The sequence below is a fragment of the Oncorhynchus keta genome, chromosome 22 (assembly GCF_023373465.1).
Source record: "Oncorhynchus keta strain PuntledgeMale-10-30-2019 chromosome 22, Oket_V2, whole genome shotgun sequence".
Classification (NCBI taxonomy): Eukaryota; Metazoa; Chordata; class Actinopteri; order Salmoniformes; family Salmonidae; genus Oncorhynchus; species Oncorhynchus keta.
Genome location: NC_068442.1, coordinates 3,157,944 through 3,179,408, shown reverse-complemented (window position 1 = coordinate 3,179,408; position 21,465 = coordinate 3,157,944). Strand labels below are relative to the sequence as shown.

Here is a 21,465-nt window from a genome sequence, read left to right as displayed (position 1 = left end):
ACAGGGTATCAGTGTCACTGACAGACATCATTTATTAATTCCAGTGTTCAGTGAGGCAGATGCAGGCGGAATGAGATGGCTTGTTCTTATTGGACATGGACCGTGTCCCAAATGGCACCCTATTCCTAGGGCCCACGGGGCTCTGATCAAAAGTAGTGCACCATGTAAGGGGTAGAGGGCCATTTGGAATGCGTTCGTGGAACTCTGACCCGGATCTCATGAATAAAGGAAATAAGCTAACTTTACACGAGTGTCAGTGAAATGAATATCGGAGACAAATACAGAGAGCGCAAAGAAGTACGTACGTGTGTGTACATTTCCGCTGTGCGAATAACAGTGTGTTTATATTGCACAGATTCTCAGGATGAAATTGAATCAGTATGCAGACACTTATATTTGCCGTCTTCATCAAGGCATGTCATGAGTAGGGTACACTAATGTCCAGCAACTTAATGCACCAAGCTTTGACTAGTATTCTGTAATCATGTAAATGGGGATGAAACACTGGACCTTTTGCTGGTACTTAATTGGCCTCACATCCTATGAACACTCGAGACGCATTAATACAATTCACATTTGGAGCTGCCTTCAACTTTTCACAAAATGCGCGTATTCAAGGTAACTAAGTATTGTAATTGAAATCCTAATTGAATAATACATGGGCGATATTGTTGCCAATGAACTTTGGAATGGAGGTTGGACACATTTTTTTTTTCTTTAAATAAATAATTTATTGTAATTACGACCTTAATTACATTCTAAAATATTGACATGTTTCTCCCTAATTGGAGTCTTAACGCTTTCGTTCGTTCAGGGTGAAATCAAAACAACAAATGCCACACATGAAGCAATGGGAGCAAAATAAAAAATAAATAAGAAGCTGAATGGATTACAAAAAAAGGACAACAGCATTCTACCAATAATGAATCATAAGAACAACAGCCAACAAGAACAATTATTTCTGAACCAGTTTGTGTATTTAAAAAGTTGTGATAAGTCTTCTTGGCGGCATCCCAGACACATTGGAAATAGACAAGAAAAAAACAATGCCCAGAGAACTGTGGCTGAACTTGAATGACCTCAATGCAAAACACTGGCTAGTGTCTAGTAGTTGTTCAATACTCAGCATTGACAACTGTTACAGTCAGTGGAGGCTGCTGAGGGGAAAACGGCTCACAATGACGACCGTAACGAAGTAAATGGAATGGCAGCAAACACACGGAAACAATGTGTTTGTTGTATTTGATACCGATCCACCAATTCTTCTCCAGCCACTACCAACGAGCCCATCCTCCCCAATTAAGGTGCCACCAACCTCCTGTGGCTACAGTGTGTGTACAGCTGGATAGTGTGTGTACATGAGGTTAGCAAAAGAGGTAATATAGGACATGGGAATATATTTCTATACCGGCGTTAACATGATCATCTTAAGGAAGGTCGGTGAGATGTGTGTTGCTGTTTGTTGTCCGACAACTGAAACAGTCGAGTTCTTGACCGTTGGATGTACCCCATCTCTGCTCACGCTGAGAGACTTTCCAGACGCCATAAAAGACCGCCCATATTCTACTGCATAATACGATTAATGTTGCTGCTGCGACTAATAAAACCATCCTACTGCTGTGATTTAAATACAGTAGAATTAGACCTCTTTATTATACAAGACTTCACATATACCATATTCTCTATTCGAGCAATTGACACACAAATGGTGTGTCGGTTGCTTGATGAAGACTGCTATTTGTAGCAGCTGGCTCAGCAAAACGGCTCTATAGCCCATCATACACAGGCTCTATGGCAGGTGTCTCCAACCCTGTTCCTGGAGAGCTACCGCCCTGTAGGTTTTCACTCCAACCATAATCTACCACACCTGATTCTAATAATTAGCTGGGTGATAAAATGAACCAGATTAATCACAACTGTGGTTGGAGCGAAAAGGGTAGCTCTTCAGGAACGTTGCTGGAGACCACTGCTCTGTAGGCGCCACTACCACGGCACATCTGGCACAGTAGAATTCACATTACCATGATGCTACAGCTGTGATATCACAGCTCAAACCGGCCATAAATTTTCCAAAGTGACATCAATAGGCGCATCATCTGCAGCAAAATTACCAGTTGGTTACATGCCTCATTCATCCCAGTACAGTCTTACCCGGAGTGAGGCCGCGTGAAACAGACCTGGAAATCCTTCAAACACTTTGAGCGTTTGCTAAAGCCTGCCTAGAGTGCCAGATGGGTGGGGTTTGCAGTTTGACACTCAATCAATCAAGCACAGATAAAGTATTTTAAATGATTACAAACATTAACAAGAAGACATCACAGGCAATTAAAATACCTTTTATTTATTTTGATATTTTATTGAAGGTGAATTGCATTTTTGCCCGAGTAATGTGAGTTGGTAAAGAATTCCATTCAGTGATGACTCTGTCTGAAACTGTATATTTGAGGAGATTTGTCCTTAGCCTGGGAATTATCAGATGCCCTGAACTTGCGTGTCTGTGTTTTATTTAAACCCAGGTATGCCTGGGAAACACTACAGAGCAAATGATCTATCCCCCTCACACTCAACTCTGGACCTCAAAAGACAGTTCCACTGCATTTTTCATGGTTCTTATCTAATCAGGGACTGATTATCAGGTAGATGAACTATCAGGTAGAACCGAAAACCAGCAGGCTCCGGACCTGGTAGGGGTGAGAGTTGAATACGTCTTGTCTCACATGTCAGCATCTACATCAACATCTGGAAATCCAAGTCATTCTCCATAGGATAATGAGGGGGGATTTGTGTTTTTTTTCTCTTCAGGTAACCCTAAAGGTTATCAGCAGTCATTCATAATAGATCCAGGAGGCTGTGTGCCAAGTAGGGACGGATTGGCCGTCTGGCATATCTGGCAGATTCCAGATGGGCTGGACAAAAAAATGATATTGTCTATTTGGGCTTTTGTTCTTTTGAATATGTTTTTTTTGTAGCCTCGGCTATACCTTTTTCTCAGTTGGCATAATCTATCAGCTTTCTCTATTGGGCCTTTGCAGTGGGAACAGCCCCCCCCCCCCTACTCCGATGGGCTGGCCCAGATAAGTTCAAAGTCAAACCTGCCATCAGTGAGCCAGCCTATATTCCTACTGAAGTTGCCAAAATGACCAGTTAAAAATGAAAAGAAAATATCTATCAGGCACTTATTTGCTACAAAATCCATTAGCTAAATGTAAAGCCTATTGAACTCATTAGAATTCATTACTTTGCACAAGTTTCAAATACAACATGAAAATATTAACATAGAACTCAGGACTTCATTATCTACAAAGCAGTGTGGCTGGGGCCCGGTGTGGTACAGCAGTAGTGGGCCGGTCTGGCTGAAATACCAGAGCTTCATTTCATTCCCTAGTCCGTGTGTGCGTATGTATTATAGCTGAGGAGATGGCAGTGAGCCAGTGTCGATGGTGCTGCTATCTGTTTGACATTTGAACCACTGGATGGGCTCTGACAAATGCCAGTGCTGTCACTAGACTCAAGTTTTAATTACACCTGAATGATAGAGCGTCCCAAAGGGCACCCATATTCCCTTTATAGTGCACTACTTTTGACCAGAGCTTTGGTCAATAGTAGTGCACTTTATAGGGAATAGGGTGCCATTTAGAACGCACTTGGGTCTTTCAGGGGGCTTCTTCGCCCATGAAGTTAATTAGCAGGTTTCCAAAGGGCTTGCCTAGCGCTGTGTGTGTGTCTAGCGCTCGATTTCGGCGGCCCTTGCCAGTTGGTGCAACCCACGCGCCTATTCAGTGGTGTTTCGATGGCATTTTAATGGTCTCTGTCTGTATAGACAATGTGAATTAACAAATGAGAGATGGGGAATGGGCCTTAGGGTTGGTGCGAGGGAGTGTAAATTTCAATCCAAGGTCTGGAGCTTAACGTTCAGTCATTGTGTAAATGGTTTTAGTGTGTGTGCCCGTTGGTTGGAATGGCCGGTATTCATTACGAGGGAGGACAGACTTCATCTCAAAGTCACCCTGAATGTGATGGTGTGATGTGCTCTCAGCTCAGCATCATACTGTGGCTAGTGTACTACTTAAAATGAAGCAATGTATCGGGCATTATAATGGTTGTCCTATGTCCACCGTCACTTTATCTTGAAGCATTGCCTATTACTATAGTAAACATGCCATGTTTACAAAACATGTTTAAGAGAAGAACATGCATTGAATATTTATGTATGGATAGCGTTGTCCTTTTGATTGTCAATCACCTGGAAAGATAAACATCTAGCTTATTAGAATTGTGGTCGCATGCCCACAATTAGTTTGGGCATGCAGAACCTGTTGTTGTACTTGGCCCAGTATATAGCTCTTTATGTCAATAATGTTTTTGTTATCGATCAGAGGTTACAACTACAATGTGATCAAGTGTATTAATGAAAATGTGTACGCTAATCAAAATAAATGTACATGCTTACCTTGTTTTTTCCTCGTTGATCGAAGAGGGTTTTGTTCATTTCCTGATTTGGGTTTGATGGTCAAGACAGAGGGGGCGTTCCAAAGTGCCTGGGTTAATCAGTAGTATGGGTATAGCTAAAGTTGATCATTTCCGGGGGGAGTTCATGTTGGAAGCCTCTTGTCTATTTATGCTTAAAGCATGGTAAGCACATTTATTGATATGTGTGCTCATTGTAATGGAGGTATGTTGACGAGCTGAAGATTGAAGAATTCCAGACGGTTTAATGTTAATGGTTCATTATAGACACGTCTTCTTCCTATTGGTTAATTGCATTCATAATGAAAAGCCCGTGAATTCTTTGTTTCAGGTTACTTATTCTTGTGTTCTACCTGTGTAGGCCTACTTCAACTTCACTCTGGTCAGGTAAAATGACAGCAAGGTCCTGTGCTGATTAAAGTACCTTCAGCCAGGTTATACTGATGCATGTACCTCTGTGTTTGCGTTTTTTAAATACTTTCGATAGCCTGCGCTTCAAGGAAGGTGGTAAAACCTCGAACTGCGTCGTTGCTTTTCCTCCGCACTTCCATCACATATACTGTTGCTGTTTGAAACCCTATACTTTTAACAGTCATTTCACACATAATTGGCTTCCAAGCACCGTGATGTGTTGTGAATAAAAAACCAGACTGAAGGACAGTCAAAGCATTACTGCAAACGTTCCATAAAGAAATAAACATTTTTTAAAATTCTCATGTCATTTTTCAATGATCACAATTATACCACAAGTTTACCTGGCTACAAGTGTGCCAACGACATATTACTCCTCCACACTCCTCCACGTGCGTCAAAGAGAAGGTCGAGGACATGTGATAGTTGTCTTATGTCCTCCGTCACTTCACCAAAAGCCTTGCGTATTACCATAAATGACCAGACAATGTTTTGCCAAACTGTTTATGAGAAGCACATTTATGTATTGAATATTCACGTGTATCATATTTTGTTTGTTGATCACCTGGAAAGAGAAACATGTTGCCTGTTATAGAGTTTATAGGCACTAATTGCCGTCTTTTTTTTTACTACAAACGCAAAATGTTTAATAATTGGTCATCTTCTTGGTTCAAGTCTTCCGATATTAGTGACACGTGCTGAGAAAGTGTCAACAGGAAGACATGTATGTTCAGGACTAGTGGCACTAATGAAGAAAGTCATGGAAGGAGGGAAGAGATACGGAGTGTCAGGGTAAATGTCCGTAGAGAAATAAGGGGAGAGTTTCGACTTATATGCTTGTGAGTAAATGAAACTCCTTTCCTTTAACTTCAGGGGAGACTTATGTCTTTATTGTACCAATATGGATAGCTCAGTCTCTGAAAAACGAAAGAGGGTTTCAATTATAACTGCAAAACCCATGAGTATAAAGTAAGTCTTGAGGCGAGTATGCGTGACACTTCAATTTCAACCATAGACGACAAACGGTTCATATCGAAAGATAATTTGAGGAATGGTTGGAGTATCCCAAAGCGTTCCCCTTATACTTCATGACAGGCCATTGAAATGATTCAGTGGTTGATATATTTTAATGAACTCAGAGCCATCCGAGTGGAAGGTGATATTTTTAATTGTTAATATTAAACAAAAGGAGAGATCTATTTCAGAGGGAGACATTTGAGGTGTAAATGAGTCCAATGAACAAGCCCGTTCTTTTCCAAAAACAATTTGTCAGACTGTTCTTATGTGAAATAATCTCTTGACAATGACTTCCCCAAGAAATGCAAGATGCATGAAGATACTCTATTTTCATTATGAACTGTGAGTAATCTCAGTAAAACTGCACGAGATAATGATGCTTGAAGATTCACAACTTAATTTATGAATTTGACATAACGTTTTCTATTTGAGTTAACCAAGAAAACTAAAAGCAATTTTAAAGTCTAAAGTCTGGATTTTCTGCTTGTTAGAGCTCAATCACATATACTGTTGCTGTTTGAAACCTTATACTTTAACAGTCATTTCACACATAATTGGCTTCCAAGCACCGTGATGTGTTGTGAATGAAGAACCAGACTGAAGGACAGTCAAAGCATTACTGCAAACGTTCCATAAAGAAAGAAAAAAAACTCATTTATTCTCATGTCATTTTTCAATGATCACAATTATACCACACGTTTACCTGGCTACAAGTGTGCCAACTACATATTACTTGAAATAAGACCATTGACATTGACTTGAAACAAATACAGGAGTTGGTTTCAAAGTTCACATTCACAATATTTAAACTGAAAATGAGCTGTTTGAAACAAGTATGTATTCTACTGTACACAGAACCAGACTGACAAGTATGCAGTTATACATACGCAAAACCTGATTTCACAATTGGAAAATGTACTGCCAAGTTATGAGTCCTGCTCACTGGCAATCATCCAATCCATAACTAGTAAGTACAAGCATACAGAGTGTGTGTGGGCTCTGAAATGAGCCGACGTTGTTAAAAACATGAAGCGAAGCCTGAGCTTCAAGTTTGAACCATTTTGAGCTGCAACAGAGAACCATAGACAGCTCATAACGAATTTCTTGCCACAACAAAGTTACATGAATCTAATTGGCAACTGTTTAAGGCTTTGTTGAGAAACATTAACATTGTACAATACCTACTGTGTGGAAAATAAAGGATTATGTAAACATAAATATGCAAAATCTTATGAAAGAGGGTTTTACCAGTATTACATTGGAAGAACTCCTGATGCACTGCAGAGTAATTGTTGGCTGCAACATATCACAGCTAGTCTTCATAGCCTCTTGGAATAAAATAATCCTTTGCAATTAAAATGATTGCAAAGGAAATTGCAAATGGTCCTTTGTTTTGGAATGGGGATACATTCTTGGCATTAAAAGCTTAGATGATCCATACTGTAAACGGTATAGGTCAGGTAGTCCAGTCCTTAGCTAATGTATCTATCTGTCTATCTCAACATTGGTTCCCTTAGAATATGCAGGTAGAAGCTGTATGCATTCAGTCCAAGTTATCGTTATCAAATGTCATTATATTTGGTAAATCAGTGGTTGTAGTTGAAGTCGTATGTGCTCGTGTGGAATTGGCCGAAAGTTCTGAATGTATCTGTGACATTTGTAGAAAGTCCTGAACGATAAATCTAATGGCTGGTTCATCAAATCTAGACCGGCAAGAAGTAGGATTACAATACATTTCCGTACTGTACATTCAATTCAACATGTCTCCCCCCTGAGGGAGTCCAAGTCCCCTGATCTGCGTGGGTTGGAATCACTGCATAACAGAACAGAAATATGAAAATAATTTAACATTTTCACAGGATGAACTAAGAAAACGATCAACTAAGAAAGATAATTGCACAGTAATCTCATACAAAAGTGCTTCTGGATCTGGAAGAGGGTGACATGAAAAACATGAAAAAAATATAAACAAAATTGACATTGGTTAAAATTCTTTACAAAATGCTATTTTTTTCGGGTAACAAAGTTGTGAAAATATTCCTATCGTCCTCATAAAAATGCCACATTGAACGAGGCAAGTATATTATACCACATGGGGTACTGTAGCTAGATCAGTATTTCTCAACCTCTGGTCTAAGGGCTAGGAACAGTCCCTGGGATGTTGCCGACCGGTCCCTAAGATGTTTAATAACTGAAACAAATTTTTTAGTCAGTTCTCATGTTAGTCCCTATTAATATAAGCTGCCTTCCAAGAAGGTAAGAACCATAGCTTGCTGGCCCCTGGTATGAATAAGGTTGAGAAACACTGCTGTAGATTGTGTTTGTTGTATATTATACAGTGGTGACCGACAGGAAGGCGTTATGTACTTTGGCCCTGGGGTCATCAGGGGCCTTGGCCCCGTGAGTCATCAGTTCCTGAATGGTCATCCAGTTGTCCAGGATCTTCTTGTTGCGCTTCTTCATCATCTTCCTGTGGCTCAGTTCGATGATGCTGACCTCCTTGCGTCCTTCGCTGCTGCTCTGAGGACTCTCCCTCAGGCTCTCCAGCCTGCTCCGCTGCATGAACTCTCGTCTCCTCCGCTGTTCTTTAGCCCTGACCAGATGCTGCTTCCTCTCCTCTTTACTCCAGTACCGCCCCATCTTCATCTCGGACATAGCGTCGTCGTCCGTGGTCATCCCGCCGCTGCGCTCCTCCTTGATCTTGAGGGCGCGTTCCCGCAGGATCTTGTCCCTGATGGGTCTCTTTGTGATGTAGCGCGTGCCATCGGAACGGATCTTGACCTTCCACTCCATCTTGGGCTCGCTGGCGGGGATCAACTGGGGCTCCTTGACCACGCTGAGCAGGCTGAGCTGGCTCTGAGCGTACTCCACGGCCGAGCGCTGCTGGATCAGCTGCATGTAGCTCTGGTAGTGTGCCGGTATGTTGGTGTTGGGCTGCCTATGCTGGGAGCTACGGGACGGGGAGAGGTAAGGGATCTGGGAAGCCCTAGGAGGATGCTGAGGCTTCACCTTCCCATTCCCGCTCCTTTCATCGTCTGCCGGGGCAGTCTGGTCCGACTCGTAGCGGTTGGGGCTGTGGTCGGGGCTACTGTCCTTGCCTGGGATGGGGGTTCGGTGGAGCGACCGTTGTGTTGGGCTGGGGCTAGGACTGGGGCTGGCTGTGGCATGAAGGCTTGCCAGGCTGCTGCGGAGGTTCCTCTGGTTGGTGATGGTGACCATCCTCCTCTGGAGGGAGTGCTCGGGGGATCGGTCCATGGCCAGCGGCGTGCTGCGCGAGCTCTCTGCCGTGTTGTAGGCGCTCGAGCTGTCCTTGTCTGACTTCTCCGGTTTCTCTTGGCGCTTGTTGATGTCAGCCAGCTTGCCCCTGCTGGGCGAGTCCCTGCTGCCTCGGAGGAAGCTTTGGTCCTTGGGCACTGGGTGGCTGGTTATGGTTGACACCTGCTGCACCTGGTCTCTCTGGGTCCCCCCCGGTCCCTTGCGGAGCTTGTGGGCCTGCATGATGTTCTGACACTCAAGCTCAATGCTGCAGAGCTCCTCGTTGAGCATGCGGAGCTCATGCTGCATGCCGCCAGCCGGCTCTCCCAGACTACATTCGATGGTGCTGTGTCTGCTGTAGAACAGGTCGTACTCCCCACTGTTACGGATCTGACACTTCAGCTCCAGGAGCTGCTGGAAGCGGTCACCCTCCTCCAACTCCTCTTCCTCCTCTTCTTCGTCCAAACGATGATGCCCAGTGTCCTGTCTATCCCTCAGGCACTGGGACAGTCGTCTCTGGATGTGGGTTAGAAGGGCATTGTGGTCAGACATCCCCAGCTCACTGTCCTTGTCCTGAGTTAGGGAGGAACAGGTGGCAGTGATGTCATCCTCTTGTGTTCCTCTGGGCTGAAAGAAAATATATCAAGTTTTTCAGTAAAAAAAAGCTAAAAGACGGTCTACACCAGGGCTATTCAACTCTTACCCTATGGCCTATGAGGTCCGAAGCCTGCTGGTTTTCTGTTCTACCTGATAATTAATTGCACACTCCTGGTGTGCCAGGTCTAAATTGGTCCTTGATTAGATTTAAAAAAGCAATGAAACTGACTTCGAGGTCCAGAGTTGACTGCAGGAAAACTATCTGTCAACAGTGTGATCAAATTAACATACTACTGTATCTGTAAACAAATATCTGTAAAAAAACAAAACAACTTGAAGTGCATAGGTCTCTTGTGTACAACTTTGTGGAAACTGGGAATTTTAGAACAAAGGAAATGATATTCATAACTATTTGAAATTTCTGAAATTTCTAAAGACTGAAATAGTTTTGAAAAAGTCAGTGCTTTGGGTTCTCCACTGGGATTCCCTCCATTCTTGTGGAGTTCTGTACCACTACTCTGCCACGCTGGGAATTGTCGTTTCTTCCCCATGCTTTGCAGTCTTTTGAACTTCCCTATCTACCCATTTACATATTTGCTAATCTAAAAAAACACCTAAGATTTTAAATTGTGGTCCCCAATCTTTGGGGTTCAAAATGCTCCTCACCCTCTTCCATATTAATAAAGCTTTCAAACTATATTATTAGATATTGCCATCAGATTTGAAAGAACCTCAATACACAGTTTGGTATAATCTCATCCGTTCCACCTAACGTTACAGATTATTTCAAACTACAACAGCCTTTCTCTTGAAACCAGTAATGACTGTCATTCAGTCAAGTCTTTACATAGTCATGTAGTAGCATTATGCCTTAAGTATACACTCTGAGATTGTTGGTTTCCATGGTCTACTCTTTGGTTTGACCCTAGGGTTGTGGGACCGTACTTGTTCCTCAGGTAAAAGCTCTGTATACAAAATGAGAGAATAAACACTTTGGTCTGTCCCTGTGGGTCTCACCTGCTCCTGTTCTTCCTGTAGTGCCTCCAGCTCCATCTCTTCTCTCTGCTGCTCCTCCAACATCTCCATCTTCAACTGCTCCAGGAACTCACTGTGTTCATCATCCAACCACGCCTCCTCTAGCTAGAGATAGAAAGGGAGAGATGGGGGGGGGCAAGGGAGAGTGAAATAAAGATGGAGAGAAAAGAGAGAGAAGGATTAAAACCAGAATATGAGAAGCCCTGGCTTACACCAACTGGCCAGTCGAGATCCACAATAAGACACACGTCATGGAGTTTTTGTGTTGCAATAGCTGAAAGCATTATAAAACTGTTGATAGATCAATAACAATGTCCCCATCGGCCTCCCGGATGGCGCAGTGGTTAAGGGCGCTGTACTGCAGCGCCAGCTGTGCCATCAGAGACTCTGGGTTCGCGCCCAGGCTCTGTCGTAACCGGCCGCGACCGGGAGGTCCCTGGGGCGACGCACAATTGGCCTAGCGTCGTCTGGGTTAGGGAGTGCTTGGTCGGTAGGGATGTCCTTGTCTCATCGCGCACCGGCGACTCCTGTGGCGGGACGGGCGCAGTGCGCACTAACCAAGGTTGCCAGGTACACGGTGTTTCCTCCGGCACATTGGTGCGGCTGGCTTCCGGGTTGGATGTGCGCTGTGTTAAGAAGCAGTGCGGCTGGTTGGGTTGTGTATCGGAGGACGCATGACTTTCAACATTCGTCTCTCCCGAGCCCGTACGGGAGTTGTAGCGATGAGACAAGATAGTAGCTACTACAACAAATGGATACCACGAAAAAGGGGTAAAAAAATAATAATAATACAAATAAATAAAAAACAATGTCCCCATCAGATATCCCTGCCTGACCACACATATAGATGAAGTCAATATATTTCAATGAACAGAGGATCTTGACCTCTGATCTGGTTCCTCAATGTCATTCATCAGCACTTTGTCTGCTTGACTCAAACCAAATGGGATCCATATCACAGCCAAGACTTTAGATGTATTATGAGAGGCATATTTAATTACCAAAAGGGGAAGGTAGAGAGTCCATTATGGCTCATTGCACTTCACTTCAATTTTGTGGTGCACTTCACAAAATAGATGGCATCATGAGGTATGAAAATTATGGGGATATATTGAAGCAACATCTCAAGACATCAGTCAGGAAGTTAAAGCTTGGTCGCAAATTGGTCTTTCAAATGGACAATGACACCAAGCATACTTCCAAAGTTGAGGCAAAATGGCTTAAGGACAACAAAGTCATAGTTTTAGAGTGGCCATCACAAAGCCCTGACCTCAAGCCTACAGAAAATGTGTGGGCAGAACTGAAAAAATGTGCGCGAGCAAGGAGGCCAACAAACCTGACTCAGTTACACCAGCTCAGGAGGAATGGGCCAAAATTCACCCAACTTATTATGGGAAGCTTGTGGAAGGCTACCCGAAATGTTTGACCCAAGTTAAACAATTTAAAAGCAATGGTACCAAATACTAATTGAGTTTATGTAAACTTCTGACCCACTGGGAATGATGAACGAAATAAAAGCTGAAATAAATCATTTGCTCTACTATTATTCTGACATTTCACATTCTTAAAATTAAGTGGTGATCCTAACTGACCCAAGACAGGGAGTTTTTACTCCGATTAAATGTCAGGAATTGTGAAAAACTGAGTTTAAATATATTTGGCTAAGGTGTATGTAATCTTCTGACTTCAACTGCATATAGACAGTGGGGCAAAAATGTATTTAGTCAGCCAACAATTGTGCAAGTTCTCCCACCTAAAAAGATGAGAGAGGCCTGTAATGTTCATCATAGGTACACTTCAACTATGACAGTCAAATTGAGAAAAAAATCCAGAAAATCACATTGTAGGATGAATATTTTGAACTGTCATCCAATTTGGAATTCCAACTCGGGAACTCGTGTCTGTTTCTAGAGCTCCAAAAGTCTGACCTGACGATCACTGACGTCACGATTTGACCTTGTACTTTTCAGACATCCCAGTTGTCTTGAAATCACCATAAAACTCATCATACCGTTCGCCAGCTCATATCTGTGTGAAGCTGGATTCAGTGAATTTGGCTGCATTAAAACCAAATATTGATCCCGGTACGATGTGACCGCAGAGATGAGGTGCGCATGCCCGACCACGCCCCATGACTTTGAGAAGCTCTGACGCGACACACATCAAGCGCACCCATCTCATTAGTGTTGGTTAGAGAAGATACATTGTGTTAGACTAATTTGCAATGACTGCCATAGGCCCAAATGAAAAGATAAACATTGGCTGTTAATTACATCCTCATTTTTTTCCACATGGTTTGGGTTTTCAGATATAAAATGAGCTTGTGGGACAAAAAAGTTTGGGAACCCCTGTAATACAGCCTGGTACCAGTGCGGGTGTAGGCCTAGATAAGCATATTGTTTGTGCAACGGTATCTTAAATGAGAGCGAAATAGGCGAAACATGAATATTTTTACTAGCTGGGTAGATACACGAGATAAGAAAACAACATTAGATGTAACATCTAATTAGGGTCCCCTGGAAACATTGACCAACACTTTGGTTCCTACCCTGTCAATATTTTCCTCCCTGGCTTTTTCATTCATTGTCATAAACATTCAAGGTGCTGCCCACTATATTACAACTATAGAATTAGAATAGTCCCGTGTAGTAGCTCAGTTGGTAGAGCATTGCACTTGCAATGCCAGGGTTGTGGATTTGACTGACATAAAGTATGTATATATTCACTACTATAAGTCGCTCTGGATAAGAGTGTCTGCTAAATTTTCTAAAATGTAAATAATAATTATATTTCCATGATTGCAACAGTTCACCAATGAACTAGACCTCAATGTTTTGCCCATATCATGCAGCCCTGCGTGGCACAGTGTGGAAATGATGACACGATTCCCATAACTACAGAAATGGTATGAATTGATGAAAATCATTTTTGTTTGAAGTTCGATTGAATAGTGTAAAACAGTCAGAATGTAGAAAGCCCTGTTGAAATCACTTATTTATGTGTTGCCACCCTAGGGTCATGAACTACTCATAGAGCATACATACTGTATAACTTTTATTAATCACAAACATAAAATACCATCAAATATCACTACACTACACTGTATTTAAAAAAAAAAAATATATATATATATATATATATATATATCGTGATATGATATTTCGGCCATATTGCCAAGCACTAATTGGATGGGTTTATCACTTGTGAATGATGCCCAGCATGTGCCGTCTACGGCAAAAAAACAGCGGTTTGCATTGTTTTGCGATTTTGTCAAATCATATTCACAAGCATCATGTAGCCGAGCCCATAGGCCTATATGTTTTGATAAGGTTTGTAGCACAACTAAAGTGGCCAAATCACTCTAAACTTAACCTATAGGCTTAGGATCCCTGGAACAGGGTTGGAGAGCCCATAGCCTGCAGAGCCTAGAGACACATGTGTTCTTACAAGCCCAGTCAATTGCGCAATCGCATTGGAGAAAACAGGGTTTTGACTGGCCACGACAGTATCTTAAAAGAGGATCCCAGCTTTTTTGTGCTTAAATTCTTTTTTAAATTAGGCACATTAATCTACTTTAAAACTGGTGTAGCCTACCTGGCACAGGAAGCGCTTTCATCCATTCGCTATTTGAGGGCAGGCTACCAATAACATGTTTTTTTTTTATAAAAAATTATTACACACATACAGTAGGCTACTTGTAAAGCCCGAATGAAAATAGAGAGAGAATAGTCTGATGGGTGAGAATATTATCAAGTGCTTGTCAAATTGTGAATGACCGACTGATGTAGCATGTGCGGCCTGCAAAAGAAACAGAGCAGAGCGCATGCCTTTCATGCTACTTTTTTTCAAATCGTCATTTGAGTCACATCATGCTGCCTTAGAATGCATTAGAAATCAAATCAAATCAAATAACGGATTTATTGTGACGGTGTCGGCTATTATTAAATAGATGTATACGACTTTTTAAAATGTAGATGTTTCAAAGGTCTGCATCAGTGGCTTGTGGGCTGTGCGTGGAAGCCCAGAGATGCCAAACAAGTTTATGTTAATTAACGGTCAATTACTGTGAGACCTGGAGATATTTGGTTTGACAGTTACCAGCTGACAAAAAACTTCACGACCGCCACAGCCCTACGCACGCACGTGCACGCACACGCACACACACCGTTTCGCCATGGCCTCGGGCCTGAACTCACTGCATATTAGCATGCCATTAGTTTTTATGGCGTACTGTTGGAAGTCAATTACAGCGGCCGGCACTATATAAAAAAAAATACACATGATGTGCGGTGGTGTTTATACAGGGACGTGTACTGTTTCATCTAAGAAACGTAAGTGGTATTATGTGCAGCCTTAGGGCTGTGTTTTGGGTGTCACGTATGTTAACTCCGAGTGTCATGAATAAAAAGACCTCTTAATGACTGGTGTATTGATCCTACGGACCTACAGTATGGACCTGTGCTTACCGTTAAAGGAATAGTTTACAATACATCTCTCCAGATTAGTAAACTATTAGGACTGGAGTAAAAAAAAAAAATAACCTGAAAACAATTCCTTCAACTTCATCAGTGGTGGTATAAAGCTCATCACCTGTAACTCGGGCCTGGCGACCAGCAGTACGATGCTCCTTGTGTCTTCACTGGAGAGCACAGCTACAGCCTCCTCTCTGTCCTGCACATCCTGACCATTGATCTGTGGAAACAACACACACTGTTATTCATACACAAACGCACTGGAGAGACACTGCCGCAGAGAGAGAGAGGGAGAGAGGGAGAGAGGGAGAGAGGGAGAGAGAGAGAGAGAGAGAGAGAGAGAGAGAGAGAGAGAGAGAGAGAGAGAGAGAGAGAGAGAGAGAGAGAGAGAGAGAGAGAGAGAGAGAGAGAGAGAGAGAGAGAGCAGTTGCAACCTGAAGTGGAGGCAGGAGTCACAATATACAGTATATCACACACTGTCCTGTTATAACTCACATGCGCACATACACGCGCTAGAACACACACACACACAAAGGGAAGGGCCACTTTCCTTTTTTTTCCCCTTTTTCTTTATCTCAGTCTAACACTGTAGAAAGAGCCCAGCTGGCAGACAGCTAAAGGCCCTGTCTCTCCTCCTTCCAGGGGATCTATGAAGTCCAGTCAGTGTCCAGTCAGTATTTCATAGCAGGCCAGGCTGGCTGGATTGATCGTGAATGGGACAGTGGTCTATGGACCAATCGTCTGCACTAGAAATGCTCTGCTCCTGAAAGCATCCAGCATCTGGAAGCGACACACATTCATACATACAGACGCCCCACACAATTAACTGAGCCGTGACAGGGGGGCGTCCGTCTTCCACTGACCAGAGTAATGGCCCTGTCAGCATGGGATAATAGTAAAGGGCTGCTTGGGGTGGAGGCATGGATCACAGCCACTAACCCAAACCCCTCTCCCCTCGCTTTGCCTCGAAGCTCAATGCAATCGCACAACACATTATGACCTACAATGCACGAAGGACACGTGCGCACACATGGACAAGGCGCCACGCGACAGACAATTAGGGAAGCAGCTAGCCCCGGCCGTACATTATCTCTCTGCAACAAAAAAACTGTGCTTACCCTACGCTCAATCTTCTTCCTCTCATGACTGCACCGTGTACACACCTCCCTCCCTCCCTCGCTCTCTCTCTTTCTCTCTCTCTCTCTCTCTCTCTCTCTGACTCATTAACCCTTATTCAGAAACACATCACTCTGTTGTTTCTGAGAGTTCACTCTGACTGAAAACAGACCACTCTCTAAAAGACATTACCGTCTACTTCTGCCATTCTCCTCAAAAGCATTTCTCCACTGTCTCCAGCACTCTCACCCACATTACTGTAACAACCTTGTGGCTCTGCCTCCCAAAACCATTACTGCTCTCAGACTCTACGGAACACTTACACTTAATACCAGTGATCACCAATCTTCCCCGAGCCGAGATCCCATTCTGAGATCTACTGCTCAGATTTGTATTTTAAAACATGACTTAAAAAAACGTAAGTCCTTACAACATTAACCTCCCAAAACATGACTATCCATCTCTCTCCACGAAGCCCTCAATCTGTCTCTCCCCAAATATATGACCTTACTTTATCCCTACCTCCCAAAACACCAACCCCTCGATTATACCTTAAAACATTCCCTGTTTTCCACTCTTCCCCCTACAAGAGAGCAAAGCTCACAACCCCCCTCTTCAATAACATCATAATGGTCCATACAGCTCCACTGACTCTGTTGTTTGTGTCTCTAAACCCACCAGAAGACTGTCTTTGGAGGGGGTACTAGTAGCCTCCAGGGTCCACCGACCCTCCCTGGCCCAGGGATGGAGCTGAGGGGTAATAACATGGAGAGCCTCTCAGTCTACCTCCGGGGTGTGCGTGTGTGTAGAAAGGGAAGAGATCTGGTGTGTGTGCATTCTTGCGGATGTGCGAGTGTGTTACCCAGAAGCAGGTGGGGGGTATATCTGGAGCACGGTGCATCCTTAAACTGCTCTTACGGCTGTTAAAAAGCCCAGCCGAATGCTGAGTCGGTAACTAAAACAGCCAGAGGGACATTTCCTCCCCGCTAACCGTCACAGAGGGGGTGAGTTTCTCTTTTACTACGGTGCCATTAAAAATGAATGGGTTCTCGTGTTGGGAGACAATGGCAGAGGGAGGTGAAATAAAAAAGTGTTTATGTCACCTCTGATGAGAAATGAGAGAGAGAGGAGATGAGAGAGAGAGAAAGAACGAGAGAGAGAAAAGAGGGGCTGAGTGTCAAGATAGAAAGAAATAGTTTCCTACCTGTAAAATGTGGTCTCCTTCTCTGATGCGCCCATCCCTTGCAGCAATGCTGTTTGGCCCAACCTGATGGGGAGAGACCGTTTGAATCAATGCTCAAAGGGAACACAAAATTGCCTTTTGGAAGTTTGCCAAAATACCTTACCATCACATTTCATACGCAAAATATATAACCTTTTGAAAATACAAAAGTATATGGACACCCCTTCAAATTATTGGATTCGGCGATTTCAACCACACTCATTGCTGACAGGTGTATAAAATCAATCACACAGCCATGCAATCGCCATAGACAAACATTGGCAAGAGCTCACAGACATTCAACGTGGCATCGTCATAGGATGCCACCTTTCTAACAAAATCAAATCAAAGTTTATTTGTCACGTGTGCCGAATACAGCAGTGAAATGCTTACTTACCAATAGTGCTGAGAAAAAGAAAAAAAAGTATGTGTGTGTGTGTGTGTAGGTAAGTAAGTAAAGAAATAGAACAGTGAAAACGGTAAAAACAGTAAAAATACATTTGAAAATAAAAAAATAACAGGTCAGTTTGTCAAATTTCTGCTCTGCTAGAGCTGCCCCGGTCAACTATAAGTACTGTTCTTGTGAAGTGGTAACATCTAGGAGCAACAGCGGCGCAACCGTGAAGTGGTAGGCCACACAAGCTCACAGAGCGAGACCGCGGAGTGCTAAAACGCGTAGCACGTACATATAAGCTATCCTCGAGTTACAAACTGCCTCTGGAAGCAACGTCAGCGCAAGAACTGTTTGTCGGCAGCTTCATGACATGGGTTTCCATGGCTGAGCAGCCGCACACAAACCTAAGATCACCATGCGCAAGTGTCACAGTCCAATGGACAAATTTGGGTTTGGTGGATACCAGGAGAACACTACCAGTCCGAATACATAGTGCCAACTCTAAAGTTTGGTGGAGGAGGAATAATGGTCTGGGGCTGTTTTTCATGGTTCGGGTTAGGCCCCTTAGTTCCAGTGAAGGGAAATCTTAACGCTTCAGCATACAATTACAGTCTAGACGATTCTGTGCTTCCAACTTTGTGGCAACAGCTTGGGGAAGGTCCTTTCCTGATTCAGCATGACAATGCCCCGGTGCACAAAGTGAGGTCCTCACTTGTCGAGATCTGTGTGGAAGAACTTGACTGGCCTGCACAGAGCCCTGACTTCAACCCCATTGAACACCTTTGAGATGAATTGTAATGCCGACTGCGAGCCAGGCCTAATCGCCCAACATCAGTCCCCGACCTCACTAATGCTCTTGTGGCTGAATGGAAGCAAGTCCCCGCAACAATATTCCTACATCTAGTGGAACGCCTTCCAGGAATAGCGGAGGTTGTTATAGCAGCAAAGAGGGGACCAACTCCATATTAATGCCCATGATTTTGGAATGAGATTTTCGACGAGCAGGTGTTCACAAACTTTTGGTCATGTAGTGTACCTATACAACTTTACAGAGACCACTGACCTATGAAAGCATTATCTACATTTCTTATGACATCCAATAATCATTTAGTCCCCAATATAATTCTAGAGCACCTCTGTAGGTTTGAAGTAAGAACTGTTATACAACACTTCTAGACAAAGGACCTCTTTCAACACCATCTGGTGATGGTTTGAAGCACCTGCTGCCAGAGGAAGGCCTTAGCTGTCAGTATGTGTTATAGCATCTGTCCAGTTCAGGTATCAAGGCCACTTTACCCTACTGCTGAAGCAGCTAAATGAACAGAGCTACAAACCTGTCAGGACATGTGTCTGGGGAAAGTACAATAAAGTATCACAATCAGGGAATACTGTGTGTGTGTGTGTGCGTGCGTGTGTGTGTGTGTGCTTCTTTATCTGTTGATTTCCCTGTTGGGCTAACCTGCACCCTCCATCCCCCCTGTTGTGATTGGTAGATGTAACATACCGGACACAGAGAGACATAGTATCCATACAAGGCCCATCCATGCCTCTTCCTTCCCATGATTCTCCCTGACTAATGATACTGAGCGAAGAGGGCAGGCCACTCTTTCAACGGCCAATCAATTACTGCCGTCTGGGGCCATTTGTTTTACTCTATCCAATCAGACAGGATCTCCTGAGATGGCTGGGCCAGCCTGAATGTTCCATCTTCATGATGGTCCGGTGTGTGTGTGTCACAAAGGACCGTTCCTTAAAAAGGGCTGCTCTGAGATTACTGGGGATGGGGAGGGACTCTGCTCTTAGCTCCGGCCTGTCCTTGATTTCTCGTGTCACGTCTTCTCTCCTTTCGTCCCTCTTGAAAAATATTTTAAGGAGAGGAGTAGAAGGGACCCGAGGAACGGAGGAGGAAAGGACTTTTGCGATTCCCCCACTGTCACAACATGTGATAACGGCGCCGGAGGGGATGGCTGCAATTTAACGGGCTCCTAACCAACTGCGCTGTTTTCTTAGTTCTTTTTCTGCATTGTTTGTAACTTATTTTGTACATAATGTTGCTGCTACCGTCTCTTATGACTCAAAATAGCTTCTGGACATCAGAGCAGCGATTACTCACCTTGAACTGGACAAAGATTTTTTTTAATTTAATGAGTCCGACACAAAGGATATACTGCTTTCTCGAGACAAGGCCCGAATCCCTGTCATTCGAGGTATTGCTCGCCTGAGGTAGAATAGATAGAATACCTCATTCTGTAAGCAGTAAGCCACACTGTCTATATTATTCGTAGCCATCTATTTACCACCACAAACCGATGCTGGCACTAAAACCGCACTCAACGAGCTGTGTAAGGCCAAAAGCATAGAAGAAAATACTCATCCATAAGCGGCACTCCCAGTGGCCGGGGACTTTAATGCAGTCAAACCTAATTTCTGTCCAACCAGCGGATGCTACGCTACAGGACTGTTTTGCTAGCACAGACTGGAATATGTTCCGGGATTCATCCAATTGCATTGAGGTGTATACCCCTTCTGTCACCAGCTTCATCAATAAGTGCATCGACGACATCATCTCCACAGTGACCATACGTACATTTCCCAACCAGAAGCAATGGATTACAGGCAACATCCTCACCGAGCTAAAGCCTGGAGCTGCCGCTTTCAAGGAGCGGGACATTAATCCGGAAGCTTATATGAAATCCCGCTGTGTCCTCAGACGAACCATCAAACAGGCAAAGCATCAATACAGGAAAAAGATTGAATCCTACTACACCGGCTCTCACGCTCGTCGGATGTGGCAGGGCTTGAAAACTATTACGGACGACAAAGGGAAACCCAGCAGCGAACTGCCCAGTGACACGAGCCTACCAGACGAGCAAAATGCCTTTAATGCTCACTTCGAGGAAAGCAACACTGAAACATGCAAGAGAGCACCAGCTGTTCCGGACGACTGTGTGAGCACGCTCTCCATAGCCGATGTGAGCAAGACCTTTAAACAGGTCAACATTCACAAAGCCGCGGGGCCAGATGGATTAGCAGGACGTGTACTCAAAGCATGCGCGGACCACTGGGCAAGTGTCTTTCCTGATATTTTCAACCTCTCCCTGACCGAGTCTGTAAGACCAACATGTTTCAAACAGACCACCATATTCCCTGTGACCAAGAAAGCGAAGGTAACCTGCCTAAATGATTACCAGCCCGTAGCACTCATGTCGGTAGCCATGAAGTGCTTTGAAAGGCTGGTCATGGCTCACATCAACACCATCATGCCGGAAATCCTAGACCCATTCCTATTCGCATACCACCCCAACAGATCCACAGATGACGCAATCTCAATCGCACTCCACACTACCCTTTCCCACCTGGACAAAAGGAACAGCTAAAGTACGTGAGAATGCTGTTCATTGACTCCAGATCAGAGTTTAACACCATAGTAACGATGAAGCTTATCACTAAGCTAAGGACCCTGGGACTAAACACCTCCC

General features: G+C 43.7%; 1 protein-coding gene across 1 annotated transcript in view; it reads right to left on the bottom strand.

Annotated features, from left to right (window-relative positions):
• Positions 1-6,523: 6,523 nt before the first annotated feature.
• The window catches only part of LOC118400877 (PDZ domain-containing RING finger protein 4-like), a 100,350-nt gene continuing 85,408 nt past the window's right edge, over positions 6,524-21,465 (bottom strand). Inside the window, exons 5-8 of the mRNA XM_035797862.2 lie at positions 17,575-17,637; positions 15,373-15,474; positions 10,765-10,887; positions 6,524-9,777 (exon numbers count right to left, since the gene is read on the bottom strand). Coding sequence (XP_035653755.2) covers positions 8,227-9,777; positions 10,765-10,887; positions 15,373-15,474; positions 17,575-17,637 — 1,839 coding nt within the window. The 3' untranslated portion in view covers positions 6,524-8,226. The remainder of the gene's footprint in view (positions 9,778-10,764; positions 10,888-15,372; positions 15,475-17,574; positions 17,638-21,465) is intronic.